Raw genomic sequence first — 19,358 nt, forward strand, 5'->3', positions numbered from 1 at the left:
AAGATGGCCGTCATTTACTTACGCCGCCAACCCCGGCTTTCCATACTTAGCCGACTGACTATATTTAATATGAACGGGGAAACTACCAACGTCGTATGACAAGTCAAGTGTTACGAGTGGAGGTAAAGGTTCTATTTGCTGTCACATGCTTACTAAAATGCCCAATTATTCGTTTTTTCTCGAAGTTAACCACTTGCTACGTATTACCTTCTTTCCTAAGCATAGCATTGGACCATTCATTTTCTGAACTGGCAATTTATAGTGTACAAGCAGAAGGGCAAGGCTTCGCCAGTCCTACCTGCTTGGGCGGGGTTGTTATTGCGTGGGTTTTGGTCATCTATTTGGGTAAGGATAGTGACGGGTGGCCCGGTGGGGCGAGTGGTTAGCGCGTCGGCCTCACAGCTCTAGGGTCCGGGGTTCAAATCCAGGTCACGTCCATCTGTGTGGAGTTTGCATGTTCTCCCTGGGCCTGCGTGGGTTTCCTCCCACATTCCAGAAACATGCATGGTAGGCTGATTGACACTCTAAATTCTCCCTAAGTGTGTGTGTGAGTGTGCATGGTTGTCCGTCTCCTTGTGCCCTGCGATTGGCTGGCCACCAATTCAGGGTGTCCCCCTCCTCTGGCCCGGAGTCAGCTGGGATTTGCTCCAACACCCCCCGCAACCCTAATGAGGATAAAGCAGTTCAGAAGATGAGATGAAATGAGAGGCACTGTGGCTATTCCACACCCGGGCAGATCGCAATAAAGGATGAAAGTGGAAAAGTCACAACAACAAAAAAGTGTTTCGGGAGCACCTGGAAACTCGCTGCCGGAAATTCTTCCAAAAATTACGTTTGTAAATGACGTGGGAAGGCGTCCAGCACGGCCAGCACCATCGTGTCTCGCCGAGTCTTCCCGTCGCGACAGACAAAAAGTGTTTCAGGGAGCACCTGGAAACTTGCTGCCGGAAATTCTTCAAAAAACAATGTTTGTAAATGACGTGGGAAGGCGTCCAGCACGGCCAGCACCATCGTGTCTCGCTGAGTCTTCCCGTCACGACAGAAAAAGTGTTCCGGGGAGCACCTGGAAACTCGCTGGCGGAAATTCTTCCGAAAATGACATTTGTAAATGACGTGGAAAGGCGTCCTGCCTTCTGTCCAATCTGCCACGCGGTGCGTTTAGGCACATCATGTAAAAACAACGATTTATGTATTAACTCTGCTTTCGGATTTAACAAATAAAAGATGGAGTTTACACACATAGAGAAGTTGAAGAAACTCAATCACTCGTCTATTAGGATCCGACAGCTGTTTCTGGCCACCATAGAAAATTTCAACTCTACGATGCACGGTTTGGACAAACGTAGCGGGAGAATCTTAACATAACCACACACACACACACCCACACACCCATGAATCACGCTTTATAAGGATTATTATAGACTACCAGTGTACTCAGACAATCAAGCTGTCAGCATATAACAGCGACATCTACAGAATCTTGAAGTTAGTGCAAGGTTTATTTTCGCTTAATAAGGGGAATTGCAATCATTAATAAAGGGGACAATTGGCTGTGGTTGAGAGGTAATGTTTGGCTAATTATATAGTTTCATATTTTTCAAGTAGAGCTGTCAGTGAGCTCTGATGAGGGTGTTGGTGACTGGAGGCTCTGGCTTGGTGGGATTGGCCATACAGCAAGTGGTCAAAGAAGAAATTACTGGCTACGAAGGCGAGGACTGGATCTTTCTCTCCTCCAAAGACGCTAACCTCACGTAGGCATGGATTCAATCAACTCCTATTTGTATTGTTCCCAGAAAGAAACACAACAGCTAGGTTCCTAAAAAATATAATCAATCGTAACACATTTTTTCTTTCAATCTTTTAGGAGCTTGAAAGAGACACAGGATGTGTTTCGGAAACACCAGCCTACTCATGTTATTCACCTGGCTGCCATGGTGGGGGGGCTATTCAAGAATTTGAAGTGTAACCTGGACTTTTGGGTATATACGTATAATAAAAACCGTAATTTCATAGTAAATAGTTTCTGTTTCTCTCACCAATTTGCCCTGCCACCCTGAATAAAAATGTATTGTCTGTGTATTCTTTACAGAGAAACAATATCCACATCAATGACAATGTACTGCAAGCTGCACATGAAGTCGGTGTTGTTAAGGTTGTTTCCTGTCTATCCACCTGCATATTTCCTGACAAAACAACCTATCCCATAAATGAGACTATGGTAAGTTGTGCTTTGTTGTTGTTAAAACTAGATCGGTTACATACAATGGAATGTTTGCATACACTATGCAAAAACACTTAATTTTTTGTCTCACTGTTTGAAATTGAATTGAATTGAATGATTTTATTGTCATTATAATGAGATTTCATAACTTTCACATAGTGCACAAATAACAGCAGACGGACAAATAAATCAATAAATAAGTAGTCCACGTGAGGTCAGCAAAGAGAAGCGCGCTTGTTCCGTCTGAAGTTCAGGATGAGTTCCATGGTTGGTTTTGGAGACAGCTTCAAATCGCATCACTCGCTGAGTCTATGAACGCAACAACAAACAAGCAGACACGATCAATATATAGTATGGAACAAATAATCATTGAATAATTAATAAATAAGAAATGTGCAGTCCAAGTGAGGGCTAGTCAGGGCTAAAGAGGGCTAGAGTGAGCTAGTGAGATAGACAGACGCTCCCCTACTTACGAACGAGTTAGGTTCCGAGCGATTGTTCATAAGTTGAATTAGTTTGTAAGTTGCTCAGTGCTATATTTTGTATTATAATTTATGTTTAAGGCCTATATAAGTATATTGAAGCCTATATAAGTATATTGAAGGTTTATTTAAGTGCATTTGTATGTTTAAGGCTTGTATAAGTAACACGCATTGGTTTGTACTGAAAAAAACATTAATAAAATGGAGAGAATACATACAGTACTGTATACATACATTAGAGAGAGAGAGAGATTTACTAGAAACTGGCCGAAAGAAGGTATCTAATGACGATTGCATTTTTTTTTCATCATAAATGATGCGGTAGCACTGTATGGCATCATTCAATTGATTTGCAAACTTTCTGCAACGTTCAATATTTGGGTCCTGCTGCTCGATCTTTATGTTTATGAATGGTACTGACGGTCGAATGATTCAAGTTGTATTCCCGTGCAACGCGCATCAAGCTTCGTTATTATTGCCACTCATTTCAAATGAAATGGCTTGCCTCTTCCTTGCACCTCCCTCAATAGGCCTTTTGCTTTTCACCAACCATATTGAATAATGGATGCACGAGATATTTAATGATAAAAATGAAAAAGGTTCTTTGCGCACTGGAGATATGTTCACGCACTTCCGCACTGCAACGAAGTGGGCAGAAGAGGGTAGTTGCTGGGTGAGCTGAGCTGTCACAGCTCCAGGCGTCAGTATTAGCGGCGAAAAGAAGCACTACTCGGAAAAAGGCGCGCAATACAAAATCGAACTTACGAACATTTTTCGACATAAACGCAATTTGCAGACATGTTCGTATGTACCGTTGTTCGTAACTCGAATGTTCGTAAGTAGGGGAGCGTCTGTATACACACACACAGTGGTACCTCGAGATACGATCTCAATTCATTCCGGGACAGAGCTCGTATGTCGATTTACTTGTAACTCAAATGAACGTTTCCCATAGGAATGAATTAAAAACAAATTAATTCGATCCAACCATCTGAATAAAACACCAAAAACGGGATATTGGATTGGATAAACATTTTTATTTATCTAGTATCAAATAACTAGTGGTTTAATACTACTAAAATGTGTTTAATATTATTAAAATTAGACGGATTTCGCATAGGAGAGAGAGAGACGGACAGAGGGGGGTGCTTTTTCCACGGCAACACGCTCGTAACATAACAAACAAATTTAAATGAACTTGGATTACAATGCAGACACACTCAAAAATAAGTTTAATCTAACCTTACACTAAACTTAATTCTAATTTTGTTTTAAATTTTGATACTTTTCTTCTCTCGGGTTGGCTCTATTTGCCCCGCTTCCACCCTGACTTTCAGATGCAACCTATCGATTGTTTGCTTTTGTATTCCCTTCAAAATATTCCCAAAACGATGCACACAAATGTCTTCACAAAAGGATAACGCACGACCACTTGCCAAAGAGAAGTAGTATAAGGGTTTATTTATTATTAGCGATCGCTCCGCCATTCGCACAAACTAACGGGGGGAAAAACACTGAAAAAAATGCAACGCTCCGCCCAGTGCTCGTAGATTCATTACACAAGGGAGTTGCGACCAGAGACATTACACGAGGGAGTTGCGACCAGAGACATTTTGCGGGGAGAGAGACAGTGCCCATGATGTTCTTATGAGCAGCCTCTCGCGTCCGCTGTATGCTCGTATATCAGAATTTGTCTCGTATCTCAAGATAAATATTTGCCAGAAATTTTACTCGTATCTCAAACTGCTCGTATGTCGGGGCACTCGTGTGTCGAGGTACCACTGTATATATATTATATCAGCTGGGATAGGCTTCAGCACCCACGATGACCCTAATGAGCATAAAGCGGCTCAGAAAATGAATGGATGGATGAATGAATGATCAAACATTTCTTTTACTTGACTCATGCAGTGTTAATTTAACCTGAATGATTTTGCCTTCACAGATCCATAATGGCCCACCTCATGAATCCAACTTTGGGTACGCTTACGCAAAGAGAATGTTAGATGTTCAGAACAGGTAAAGCCAATCAGCCATATTCATCTATGACATTTCTTGTCATCGGTTTTGGGGGTCGCTGCTCAAAAAAGTGATATATTACACATTACAGTGGTACCTTGATATACGAGCTTAATGCGTTCCGGGACTGAGCTCGTGTGTCAATTTACTCTCAAATGAACGTTTCCCATTAGAAATGAACTAAAAATAAATAAATTCGTTCCAACCCTCTAAAAATAGGATGTTGAAATGCAAAAACATTTTCATTTGTTTTAATTCGCCATCTATTAACAGAATAACAAATAACTAGTGGTTATGTTGTTTAATAGTACTGAAATTAGACGGATTTCGCAAAGGGGAGACAGGGACAGAGAGAGGGGGGGGAAGACTTTTTGCACGGCAACGCGCTCGTCTCATCTCATCTCACTTTCTGAACTGCTTGATCCTCATTAGGGTTGCGGGGGGTGATGGAGCCAATCCCAACTGTCTCCGGGCCAGAGGCAGGGGACACCCTGAATTGGTGGCCAGCCGATCACAGGGCACAAGGAGATGGACAACCATGGACACTCTCACCCATACCTATGGGAAATTTAGAGTGTCCAATCAGCCTACCATGCATGTTATGGAATGTGGGAGGAAACCGGAGTACCCGGAGGAAACCCATGCAGGCCCGGAGAACATACGCGCTCGTAACATAACATAAACTCATTTAAATGAACTTGTATTACAATACACACACTCAAAAATAAATTTAATCTAACCTTACACTAAACTTAATTCAAATTTTGTTTTAAATTTTTATACCTTTTTTACTCCCGGGTTGGCTCTATTTGCCCCGTCTCCACCCTGACTTTCAACTGCAGTTTTTAAAAGGAACCTATCGAGGGTTGTTTGCTTTTGTCTTCCCTTCAAAATATTCCAAAAATGATGCACACAAATGTCCTCACAATAGGATAACGAACGACCACTTGCCAACGGGAAGTAGTATACTCCTCTCGTATTGGCGAGCAAGCTCCGCCCCGCGTACACCATTCTGCACTGACTAACAGTGCTCGTAGAGACATTTACAAGAGGTAGTTGCGGGAAAAAGACAGCAGCCTCTCGCATTGGCTGTATGCTTGTATATCAAAATTTGTCTCGTATCTCAAGGTAAATATTTGCTCGAAATTTTACTCGTATCTCATATTGCTCGTATGTTGGGGCACTCATATGTCAAAGTATTACTGTCTTCTCAAAAATTTTATTGTTTTACCTTAAATTATTTTTCCCCTGCAGAAAGTACAGCAATTGGTTATACAGTAATCTCTTGAGATAAGAGCTTAATGCGTTCTGGGAGCAAGCTCATATGTCAATTTACTTGCATTTCAAATCTAATTTGCCCATAGAAATGAACTAAATACAAATTACCGTAATTACTCGAATATAACGCGCACTCGAAAATAACACGCAGGTAATTTTGGGCCAAAAAAATCTGGAAAAACGCAGTACTCGAATATAGTGCGCACCTAAAATTTCCCGCTGACGAAAATCAGAAATCTTACCTTTTTTTCTTCGTTTCACGATTGTTTTGTTCAAAATCGGATAGAGAAATCTTCAGGTACGAGCGTGTCGAGTGTCGTGCAGTTGGGAGTTATGCGTTTGAATTTTAGGGCAATAGATGATACACAGAGTGGACAAACATATCATGTAGACATGTTATGTTGCAATACCTTTTAGACTTCCTTGAACATTGACTACATTTCAATTGACAATACCATGTTTTAATTCAAATATCTATTGTCATTCTCAAACAAGAAAAGGAACATACAAATTGAATAAATAAATGATTTGAAGATGTGCACAATGGAAAAGACTATCACATGTAACAAGGGAATGTACTGCCCCCCGCTGGACATATTTTTAAATACAAGTACGTACTACACTACAATGTAGTATTCTACTTTCCAGCTTATTAATGCAGGATTGTGATGTTTGTGAGGCTTGACGATCTTTAATATGCGTGTATTTTGAATTCAAAGTTGGAAATTGCACAATGTCCGTGCGTCAAAGTGAGTTTGACAATGCTTTTTTCGATCGAAAATTTGTAATTTATTTTAGTTATTGATTATAACACGCACCCCCAACTATTGGAATTAATTATATAGCAAAAATATGCGTGTTATATTCGAGTAATTACGGTAATTTGTTCCCTCCCTCTGAAAAAATGCCTAAAACAGGATATTGCAATGGAAAAACATCTTTTTATTGGTTCTACTTCACCACTTACTCACAAAGTAACAAGTACCTGTCTAGTGGTTATGATCTTCAATACAAAAATGTGACATTACTCAGTCCAGACAGATGGTAATGGAGAGGGAGAGAGGAAGAAGGGGATGCAGGAGGGGGAGAGAGTGGGACTTGACGGACGCGTTTGCAACATAACAAACTTACAATTTAACTTAAATTACTAAACACACAAACACTTAAAATACATTTTAATCTTAAATTACACCTAATTTAAACCTTGTGCAACAACTGAAGCAAAGCTGTTAATGTATTCCACCGTGGATTTTGAGTAGGAACTAGCTGCTCCCCCATGCCTCACAACCTAGTGTATCTCAAATTTCTCGTATTTTGGGGCACCTGTATGTCAAAGTATTACTGTATTTGTAAAAATTTTTCTAACTTTAAAATAGCCTGAGATTCCCAAGCAATCTTACTGTTAATCAGGTATCTTTGTTCAGATGAGTGTTGTTCAGGCAGTTCGTTACACCAAAAGTAATATCGCACACCCAGTACTGCATTGCAGTTACAATGTTCATTTAGTTCAGTAGCCATATAGCTCGTGTAACGTAGTAAGTGCCAGTTTACACATCATGGAGCCTTCACGCAGCGTTTAGCAGTTGCCTGCTGGCCCTTTTGTACCCCTCAACAACCAACCCTGGGCCGTGTGGCTGCCTGTGAGTCACTGCCTGGCATGCCCGCATCCCAGGCGAGCCCTAGTCAGCCTTAGCAAACATTCCCACAGCCTTGCCACGCAGATAGACTGGTTGCTATTTGCCAGCACAAGACTTTAACTCAACACGTAGGATCCACCACCAACACATTTATGGTAGTAGCATTAAAAGTTTTACTTACGTTTTGTTTTAACCACTATCTGACTCCAAGAAAGCTATGATAATCTATTATTTAACTGATTCGTTTAAACGAATCAGTTAAAACATAGTTAACAATTAGACGAAATGAACCTAATACAGTCGTACCTCGTGATACGACAGCTTGTCATACAACATGCTCGTGGTACGACGAAAATTTCGATCGAATAATTCGCTCGCGATACAATTAAAATTTTCGAGATACGACCAAGCAAGGTGGCCATGACATGAGAGGCTCTTTATCATTATAGCGCACTGTCTTTTTTGCCGCATCTCTTTCGTGTATAACAATATCTACGAGCACCGAACGATTTTCGACCAGGAAACGCACAACGCGCATGCGCGGGAAAAAGGAGGGCTTTCTGGGTAATGGAGTATACTCGTGCACACAACGCCGATAGGCAATGGCACTCTTTCTCAGAATAAAACTTCATTACCCACAATCAATACGTGGGTAAGCTCAGCTGTTGCATTTCCTGTTGTTATTATTATCTAATACGAGGAGTATTATATTACTTCTCGTTCGCTGCTCATAAGAACATCAGCGGCACTGGCTCGCAATTCCCTCTTTGTAATATTTCTGGTCGCAACCAACTCTCATAGGCGCCGTTAAAAGCGGTTGCGACCAGAGATATTACAAAGGGGGAGTTGTGAGCCACTGATGTTCTTATGAGCAGCGGAGCGATCGCTATTATTACAAGACTACTTCTCGTTGGCAAGTGGTCATGCGTTATCCTATTGTGAGGACATTTGTGTGCATTCGGAATATTTTGAAGGGAATACGTAGTACAACAGCAAACAGCCCAATCGATAGCGAACGTGAGGGTGGAGGCGTGGCAAACAACTAACCCGGCCAGAACGAAGGTTAAAAAAATATTAAAACAAAATTAGAATTAAGTTTTGTGTAAAGTTACATTAAACGTATGTTTGAGTGTCTGTATATATTAATCCAAATTAATTTAAATTTGTTTGTTCCGTTTAAGAGTGCGTTGTTGTGGAATTAAAAAACATCCATTAGACGGTACTGCGCTAAAGGTAAGTCTACAAAACAGTCAGATAGGTCAGCCAAACTTTATTAATAGATTACAATTCAGCTTTCTGACAACTCCATTCACTCCCAACATGAATAAACAACAGTTTTATTATTTTCTCCGAGGTAAAGTATTAGTATTTTCGTGACACAGGAATAGCATAATAACTCACGTTGACCAGCTGGGCGAATGCGACATCCAACACGTCCACACTCCATCTCATCACAGTTGTCATTTATTGAGTCAGCAATTCCTGCCTGTCACCCACTCCTCCCACGCAGTTCGCAGTCTAGCTTTTGAATGCTCTGTTGGCGCCAAGTTCTTCTGTCAATCCACCCAGATGGACGGCAAGCACATAATTAGTGTGCTATATCAAGCTCAACAGAAATTAAACCCCGTTTTATATATCCCAGCATGCACCGCGCACTACTACTTCTACCTGGGAAATGGAGTTGGCGGCTGCTTGCCGTAGTTGCGAGACCTGTTGCGGCTCAATATTGATCCATATAAAATATATACAGAGCTGCCAACTACTCCGGAATTTCAGGAGTTTACCAGGAAATTCAACACAAAGTCCACGACTCCGGACAACCTCCCTAAACTTCGGAAATCCCCAAAAAATGTCAATTTTTTTTTTAAGCAAACAGTACCAAATTTCCAATTTAAATGGCTCGAAATTCACACCGTCGCTATGGCTTATGCCATCTCGATTCAACTGCACTGTAAAGCGGAGGAATTCGCTAACAAGAGTGCATTCTGAATCATCCGAGTTCCAAGTTCTGACGAATGACTCGTCTTGTGCGACTTCAGCGCATATCGATTTTGTGTGACTCGCATTCACTTCGGATAAACTCCTGAAATGGGGTCGACGGAGGTTGGCAGCTCTGTATATATGTATATACCGTATTTACTCGCATATAAGTCGCTTTTGTCGGACAAAAGAATGATGACTGAATCGAGGGTATGGCTTATGCGCATAAAACACGACATGCACGAAACTGCAAGTTGACGACGCATGACACGATGACGTCATGACGTAATGGCACAGTGACGTCATGACGTAATGGCACAGTGACGTCATGACGTAAGACAATGTGGCCGATACGGTCATTCATTTCAAAATAGAGAAAAGATAAACAGATAAAACGCTAAACAACATTAATTTTGATGTCTATGAATGAAATTCAAGAAAAATGCACGTATCTTGCATAAAACGTGATAAAACTCATGTTCCCGTCACTGCTCGCTCGGGGCACAGCCATCTTATCTAGGTTGGGGCGCGGCCATCTTACCTAGCGTGCTGCCGTCTAAACCTAGTTAAACGTGCTTGAATGGCCAGACGCGAGTAGCGTTGATTTTGAAATAAAACAAAATTCCTCTTTGATTTTTTTCGTTTTTCTTGTTCGAAAGTGACTACTACTGGAGTAATATGAACCGTCGACAGAATTGAGATATTTTGACATTAGAAGCAAAATGGCTGCCACAAAATCTTAAACTTCTGGTGAGAAAATTGTAATTTCTGTAATTAGAAAGCATCAGGTTCTCATCAAGATAGACCTATTTCTTTTTTCAAATTGAATAATTTGATATTTTGCATTTACAAAGACACGCATATTAACGTCCGTATGATATTGACCCTAATACAGTAATCCCTCGAATATTGTGGCTTCAACTTTCGCGTTTTTTTTGTCGTTGTTTTTCAAATAGGGGTGACCCTACTTCACGGTTTTTCGTTTATCGTGGCCATGTCTGGTCTACATTAACCGCGATAATCGAGGGATCACTGCAATATGCTTTTGATTCATACAGTATCTCAGAAACACCACGTGTGATTTTCCCTTCAAGGTAACATATTTGTACTCCCTATTAAAACCATGAATATGGAGGTGTAAATTGGGAATCAGGGGGGCGACTTATTCGTGAGAAATTGTAAAATTCAACAATTTTAAGGCAATTTTAAGGGTGCGGCTTATACGCGCTGGCGGTTTATATGCGAGTAAATATGGTAGTTTGCAGTCTAGCTTTGAATGCTCTGTTGACGCCAACATCTAGCGGCTCGCCGTCATTCCGGGTGGATTGACAAAAGAACTATATATCCCAGCATGCACTGCGCACTACTTCCTCTACGGGGGAAATGGAGTCGGGGCCTGCTTACCGTAGTTGCGGCTCAATATTGATCCAAATATAAGACGCATCGGATTATAAGGCGCATGGTCGGCCTTTGAAAAAATTGAAGGCGCCTGAAAAATTGAGGTGCGCCTTATAGTGCGAAAAATACGGCACTTTCTGTCAGTGTCATATAGAAGTGGGTGCGACTGGCTGTCTGGGCGCGACGTCATCTTGGAGTGTTATGTTCCGAGAGTTCTATGGTCCTGCTGTTCTTTCAAGTTTGAGCATACTGTGATCCTTCACTTCGCAGCTTCAGCTTTTTTTCTAAGGGATATTTTAACAAGTTGATAAAAATGTCTGAATCTACGCTGAAACTCGCAACTGGAAGACATGAAAAATAGCGGTGAAAAATGGCAGAAGTCAGAGGAGTGCTTCATCTCAGAAGGTATCTACGATAAAGGGAGAAAGGCCGCGCCGGGACCGAGCTTGTATGTTTATTTACTAATATCTCAAATCAACTTTTCCCATAGAAATGAACTAAATACAAATTAATTCGTTCCCACCCTCTGGAAAAACACAAAAAAACGGGATATTACAATGGAAAAAAACATTTTATTGGTTCAAATTCACCATCTACTAACAGAGTAACAAATAACTATCTAGTAGTTATGATATTCAATACTGGTGGTGGGAACAGATTAATTTCTATTTAGTTATTTTCTATGGGAAAAATTGATTTGAGATACGAGTAAATTGACATATGAGCTCGGTCCCGGAACGCATTAAGCTTGTATCTCAAGGTATTACTGTACATCAGATCTGGGCAATTAATTCCACAAAGGGTCGCATTGGCTGCAGGTTTTTGTTCCAACCCATGAGAGGTAAACCTTTCCACCAATTGGTGGATTGCAGTCAGGTGCTTCTTGTTTCAGCAGAAATCTAATTATTAAAATGTCTGTGCTGGTTCGGTTGGAACAAAAACCTGCACCCACAGCGGCCCTCGAGCACCGGATTGCCCAGGTCTGCTGTACATCGTTCTGTGATCCGAGCCGGCTCGTGGTGTAGAGGTTCACTCGGCTGATTTCGGTGCGGGCAGGTGCAGGCTCGTTCCCGCTGGTGGTGTTAGGATTGTGAGTGCGTTTGGTCGTTTGTCTCTGTGTGCCATACGGCTGACTGGCGACCAGTCTAGAGTGTAGTCTGCTTTTCACCCGAAATCAGATGAATTAGGCTCCAGCAAGCCCCGCATCCCTGATCAAGGATGTGCGGTATGGTAGTACTGTGATCCTTGACCACTTTGTGTCTTCAGTATATCATGATTATTTATATTAAGTATTAAAAAAAAGTTCATAAAAATGCTGAAACTCCCAAGCGGAAGACAAAGGATAAAAAAATAGCGGAAGTCAGGGCTCTGCTTTTTCTTCGGTGGCATTGACATTGACCAAGAAACATTGACGTTGCTATGATGGAGGGCGTAGCAGGCCATGGCGGCATAAATTAATCTACCGTGCGTTTTACCAAGAAGCAAGCATTTGGAACATGGCCACAATCAATGTTCCCTCTAATTTTTTGTTTGTCTGGGCAGAAAGACATTCTCCCTGAGCACACTGAGTACTGGTGTGAGCAACATCATCATTGCTCGCTATGGGCACACACCAGTATCACACCTGCCATAAGCAGGTGCATGTCTACTACACAAATGATTTAGTAATAATAAAATGTAATGATTAATATCTATGAATGGGCGGCCCGGCGGATGAGTGGTTCGCGCTTCGGCCTCACAGCTAAAAAAAAAAAAAAATTGGGATTTTATTTTGTGCACTCCATATGATTTGCTGTACGCAGAGAAGACGAGAGTAGTGCGCAAGTGCGCGCGCGCGCAGCTTAGAGGGAACATTGGCCACAATATCCTTTTCCAAGGACACTCAGCGAGTGGTAACCAAAATTATTTTAAAAAAAAACTGCATTATAAGGGATTTATGCTGGAGATATGTCCGTCAAGCATGACAAGACAGCTGCAGGAGAGGTTTTCGGCGCACAAGGAACATGATCCAATGCATCTCGAATCTGACGAAGAGGACTTGGCCTCAAGTTCCCAATAACCTTTTTTTTTTATATATATATATTTTTTTAATCGGAGAGGAACTATTTTCACTGCGAGTACGGTACTTAAAGTATTCACTTTTTTTAATTTATAGATTATATTTAGATGTTAATACATTACCGTCTTTTCATATGCATATAACTGTAATATTTAATAAATACACTTGATAATTGTACTAGTGTACTTGGCTGTATGTAGTATGGTATGTAGTAATAGGGTTGATCCGACTTCGCAGTTTTTCGATCATCGTGGCCATCTCTGGTCTACATTATCCGTGATATTCCAGGGATTACTGTACTTATACTATGGTACTTAATTCAACCACTGGCACAGAATTTAAGTTTATGCTTTGGAAAAAACAGGGCTAAGGGCAATAGTTTCGCGTAGCGTCTAGCTATGACGACACTATTAGCTAATGCTACTGTAGAAAAGTGATTGTGACTGTTCACTATGCCAGGGTGAGTAGGCAGTTCTGTATGAAATCTACGAGGACGCATCTTTAACACATTAGAGCAGTGACATTTTAGCTGTGACAGTCAATTAATTTTGAAAAAAACAGCTATTTAATCCTAAATAGTTTTCAAACTATAGTTTGAAGTTGTTTAGATGTGTGTTTATGTGCACATGCACGTGTGCTTTGTCTGTTGCCTAACAATACACTCCTCACAATTTTTTTTACGCCTGCACGAATAGAAAATGTTTTGTATGCTTGCTCATTTGAATACATTAAATCATTTTCTCTTATTTTTCAGTTTTTCATCTTTCATACAAAATTGTAATGCTTTGAACATTTTTAAAGGGTTTAGTTGGTAGTTTTTTTTAGGACCGTGGAACAAAATAAAGAATTTACATATAAAATACTGCTATATTTACGAAAAATACAAATTACGAGACACGTTCTGAAATCAATGAATTTACTAAGTAGACGTACCACTGTATTTATTGTCCTGCATTGTTGGTGCACAGGGCATATTTCCAGCAGCATGGACATTGCTACACGGCTGTGATCCCCACTAATGTGTTTGGACCACATGACAACTTCAGCATTGAAGATGGACATGTACTTCCAGGCCTAATTCACAAAACATACATTGCTCAAAGTAAGTTACATCCTTAAAAGTAGGCATTACACATTTCATAGGTTAAAAATTTAGTTAAGCTTTTATTGATTGCTTTGTATACCCGGTAAGACAAAAGCCTTCAGAAAACTTATTGTTTTAAAATCAGATTCAAACTGTGATCGTTCACCACTTCGCAGCTTCAGTGCATCGCATTTTTTTAGATTAAGTAGAAAAAAAAATCAAAAATGTCAAAATTCACACTGACACTCGCAAGCGGAAGACGGTATGAAAAAATGGCGGAAATCTTAGCTCCCCTTCTTCTTCGAAGCTGAATGAGATTGCACGGAGCGCTGAAGAAGCGATATTTCACCGTAGAAGAATGACGCGCTGAATATGATAAAAGACAGAGAAGAACTATATATTATCATTTCCTGGTTTCTTCGGATTACATTTCAAATCACGCACATTACCTGTGGAGAAATACTACACAGAGGCTATTCCAGCTTTGTTTGGATTTCAAATCATCCTTTAAAATGCCTCCTAAGCGCCAATGAGCCCAAGAAAGAACGGGACATGATGACAGTGCCCGAAAGCGTTTTACCAAGAAAGAATTGAACATTCGGAAAACGGCCACAATATCCTTTTCCAAGGACACTAAGCGAGTGGTAACCACTATGAATAAAAAAATGAACCAGCATTGAGTGATTTACACCGTCGATACGGCCTTGAAGCTGGCATTAGAAAACATCTGCAGGAGATCTTCAATATGGCTGGCAGTGTGCAACAACGGCTCCATTAGGTTGCTGACAACACGCTCGGAGCTATTGAATTTTGCAATTGTCTTGACAGTGTCATGTCCTTGTACAAAAGCAGATTTGTACAAAAAAGAAACGGCGGCCGCCATGTCCCTCGTGCGCCGAAAACCTCGCAAAAGCTGATCCTGCTGCCCCTACGGCCCCTCCTGAAGATTCTATCGATGATGCAATGCCTCTCAAATCTGACAAACAGCTTTTGGACTGAAACTGCCAATAACCTTTTTTTTAATGAAGCGGAGAGAAAATATTTTCACTACAAGTACAGTACTCAAAGTATTGACATTTTTTATTTATAGATTATATTTAGATATAAATACATTAGTCTAACTATGCCTATAACTAATATTTAATAAATACACTTGATAATTGTACTTGTATCCTGTGATCCTTATTCACTTTGTGGCTTCAACTTTCACGGAGTGACATTTTTAAAAAGTTCATAATGTCTAAATATACGCTGAAACTTACTACACGAAAAATGGTGGTGAAAAATGGCGGAGGTCAGGGCCGCGCTTCATCACTTAGCGCCGAAGAAGGTGTCTACAGTAATTCCTCGATTATCGCGGCTTCACTACATTGCGTTTTTTATCTGGGGGAAACAAATTTTGTAAGTTCATAAAAATGTGAAAATCCACGCTGAAATTTGCAAGCGGAAGCCATTCCCCTGTCCTCCGCTTCTTTCTAGAATTAGCACTGAAGTTATAAAAAAGTTTTTATTTTATTTTTTTTAAATAGGGGTGATCCTACTTCGCGGTTTTTCGTTTATCGCGGACATGTCTGGTCTACATTGACCGCGATAATTGAGGGATTACAGTACAAAAGAGGGAGAATGAGCACGCCAAAAATATATAGAGTGCCTAGATTGCGTTTTGCCATTTCCTCTTTTGTTGCAAGGGAATTTAGCATTTTTTTGTCACCGTTGAAAATGCCTCCTAAATATTCACGTTCTTTGATGAATGATTTTACATTGTGGCGTTTTTTTGGTACATAATTCGTGTTGTGGTGATCCGTATGCTGCAAATAAATGAAATCAAATTCTCATGAGGCTGCCTCGTGGTGTAGAGGTTCACTCGCCTGACTTGGGTGCGGGCAAGCACGGGCTCCATTCCCGCTGGTGGCGGTATGATTGGGAGTGTGGATGGCCATTTGTCTCTCTGTGTTTCCAACGACTGACTGGCGACCAGTCTAGGGTGTAATCTGCCTTTCGCCTGAAGACAGCTGGGTTCGATTCTAGCAATCCCCGCAACCATTTCGAGGATGGGCGATATGGAAGATGAATGATGATGAAATTATCGTGAGGTAAAGAGGACCGATGTGTAGCGGCTGGTCTCTCGGCCCAGGTTGCCGTGCTGCACATTGCAGCAACCATTCTCGTTGAAGCGCCGCCGCTTTTTTTGGCCACTGGCGAGCATGTGCTGTTGTTCACCACCCAAAGCTCGCATCTTCGAGGTGCAAAACTGGAAATTCCCCTGTGGACAAAAATACCCGGACGCCAAGAATAAAAAAAATGAACCAGCATTATGATGGATTTACACAGTAGATACGGCCATGAAGCTGGCATGATGATAAGACGTCAACACACTGCATGGAGACACTCGGAAGGAGACTGATGACAGCAATGTTTGTTCAAGAAAAATGCCTCTCGAATCTGACAGAGAGGACTTGAACTAAAGCTCCAATAACCTGTTATTTATTATTTAAATCAAGTGGAGAAAACTTTTTACTGAGTACAGTACTCAGGAGTTGCATTTTTTTTAGATTATTTTTAGATATTAATGCATTATAGTCTTTTCATATGCTCCTGTTCCAGAGAGGAGGAAAGTCCCGCTTTATTGCAAAGCTAGGCATCTTATATAGCCTGAGCACAGTACAGTGGAAACATGAATAACATCTGGCCTCTTTCGTTATCGTTTTGGCCAAAACACATCGTCGTCCGATATATTTCTTGTTCGGTCAGCCCGACCTCTGCTCATAAAAACAGTTGCTCTCTGCAACTAACGGGTGCCACAATATTCCACAATAATGCTTGTAACTGTGATATTTAATAAAGACATAATTGTACTGGCGTACTTGTATTTTCGTATGGGCGCAAACACGTAGTAATAATAGGTGCGATCCTACCTCGCGGTTTTTCGATTGTCGCGGCCATGTCTGATCTACATTATCCGCAATATTCGAGGGATTACTGTACATGCAATCATTTTCCATGCCCCTTGAACCGCAAATGAAAACACACGGCAGTGTGAAATATTTGGGATATGAAAACCTTTAAAGAGAAACCTCTTTCCCAAGATTAAAAAAAAACAGTCCAAGTTACGAAACATAAAACAAAATAAATACACCTCCAATCTTTTTTTAATGCAGTGGTAGGGTTGCTTTCCTATCTCCCAACACCTCGCTGGTCTCTCATTCTTTGACAGGAATCTGCATCTCCATGATGCCGAACCGAGGTTAGCGCGCTGGAGGTGTGCGAGAGCTAACTTGTGCAGGGTTTGCGGCTACCAGGTCTGACAGGGAGCAGCCCGACACAAAAACGGGCGCCCTCCAGGCAATGTTCCCTCTAATTTTTCATATGTCTGGGCATACACACAACCTCTCGTATCACACTGAGGACCAGTGTGAACAACATCATAAATGCTCACTATGGCCATACACCAGTATCATCACACCTGCCATAAGCAGGTGCATGTCTACTATCCATAAATGATCTAGTCATAATAAAATTTAGTGATAAATATCCATTAATATAACATCTTAATAAATGACACTAGAATAAGCACAAATCTGATTTAATTTTACCTTCTTTTTCACATCTGTCATCTCATTCTCATTCAAATGACTAGTCCTCATAAAATTTAGTGATAAATATCCATTAATATAACATCTTAATAATTGACACTAGAATAAGCACAAATCTGATTTAATTTTACCTTATTTTTCACGTCTGTCCTCACATCTCATTCTCATTCAAATGACTTTTCTGCTGAATGTGTCACTTGAGATAGTCAAGTCATAGTCATTTATATGCAATATTTTTCGGAAAACTCTTACAACTTTAGATTCGCTCCATGTTTTGCAGAGGAGACCTTTCTCACCCGATTTCACCGCTTCTTTTATTTGCACATACTCCTACAGCCATTCAATCTTAAAAGAATCACTTTTTTTAAACTTTAGCTTGTTGAGTGGCTCTGCCACAGCCTGGTTGTTTTGCCATGATAAAGGCTTGGCAGCAGCTCCACCGAACCCTTACCTAAATGCTAACCTACAGAAGACAGGCACCTACGCATAACGCATAACTAACGCAGCCAATCGATGTTGTCAATATTTATTAACTCATGCCGCGGCAGTAAACACTCGTGACGTAAACCGCATCATTTCATTGGCTGGAAACAGAGTTAGTCATAGTTTCATCCACAATTAGCATTTGTTATTAGTGACAGGCTGCCACTGTGAGTTACGTTTGCAAAACAGCACAAAATATTGTAATGTTTATTTTATTTTTTTTACAATTCAGGTTGGATTTTATTTTGTGCACTTCATATGTTTGCTGTGGACGGAGAACACGAGTATTGCGCAATTGCGCACACACTCAGGGCAAGACACTTAATAGATTTTGTTTGTAAAACTTGTTTTAAGGCAGCTATGCACACGGTTGAAACAAAATATGGTAAAACATCTCATAGACTGGCTCCGACAGGATAAGACGGAATCTGCATCATGCACATTCCGGCGCAAATAATTTAGTTTAACAAATTAAAAATCACAGAATTACATTTTTTTGTCCAACCATAGTGGAGAAAACATGTAAATAAGAGCTTCATCTTCACAGAAAATCTTTTTTTTTTAATTGCAGTCCTATTTGAATCCAATCAAATGCAAGGTCACTAAAAACATTTTATTCCATGCATGGGTTTACTGAATCAACACTTTTTGTGCCAACCCTTCAATACACGCCTTATACATATTTTGCTTCAAAGAGAAGGAAAATGTACTATACCACAAAAGGGGAATGTATACCACAATAATAAAAAAATACCATTTAATTTGATTCATTTAATTTTGATGGTCATTACACCCTTATTAAATTGTTCTTAAATGCAGTGCTTGGTGGAAGTAGTTTAGTTGTATTAGACAAATTAATTAAAATAAACTAATCCAGGTAAAAAGCTTATTTTGGAATCTGCACTTCTCAGAAGAAAGGAAGCCTTTGGTCGTCTGGGGATCTGGCGCCCCCAAAAGGCAATTTATTTACTCTTTGGATTTGGCTCGTCTCTTCCTCTGGGTTTTGAGGGAATATCCAGAGGTTGAACCCATCATTCTTTCAGGTAAGTCTGTATGCACGTGCTGTACCGTTGAAGAAGTGAACTCAGAATAGTTGAACTAAAATGGTTTCATCTGTCAACTTA

The 19,358-nt window shown here is 40.5% G+C and overlaps 1 protein-coding gene and 1 long non-coding RNA gene across 5 annotated transcripts in view; one reads left to right on the forward strand and one right to left on the reverse strand.

The window, feature by feature from the left end:
- LOC144069397 (GDP-L-fucose synthase-like) overlaps nt 1-19,358 on the forward strand; it is a 22,164-nt gene continuing 2,806 nt past the window's right edge. Inside the window, exons 1-7 of one of the 4 annotated variants that reach the window (XM_077594784.1) lie at nt 1-122; nt 1,606-1,751; nt 1,865-1,979; nt 2,090-2,218; nt 4,649-4,722; nt 14,043-14,176; nt 19,146-19,277. In XM_077594784.1, coding sequence (XP_077450910.1) covers nt 1,624-1,751; nt 1,865-1,979; nt 2,090-2,218; nt 4,649-4,722; nt 14,043-14,176; nt 19,146-19,277 — 712 coding nt within the window. In that variant the 5' untranslated portion in view covers nt 1-122; nt 1,606-1,623. Of the gene's footprint in view, nt 123-1,586; nt 1,756-1,864; nt 1,980-2,089; nt 2,219-4,648; nt 4,723-14,042; nt 14,177-19,145; nt 19,278-19,358 lie in introns of those variants that run through there. The other 3 variants (XM_077594785.1, XM_077594786.1, XM_077594787.1) reach the window with 3 other exon arrangements.
- The window catches only part of LOC144069398 (uncharacterized), a 4,893-nt gene continuing 755 nt past the window's right edge, over nt 15,221-19,358 (reverse strand). Inside the window, exon 2 of the long non-coding RNA XR_013298468.1 lies at nt 15,221-16,421. This is a non-coding gene — a long non-coding RNA (uncharacterized LOC144069398). The remainder of the gene's footprint in view (nt 16,422-19,358) is intronic.

This window comes from Stigmatopora argus, chromosome 24 (genome assembly GCF_051989625.1).
Source record: "Stigmatopora argus isolate UIUO_Sarg chromosome 24, RoL_Sarg_1.0, whole genome shotgun sequence".
NCBI lineage: Eukaryota > Metazoa > Chordata > Actinopteri > Syngnathiformes > Syngnathidae > Stigmatopora > Stigmatopora argus.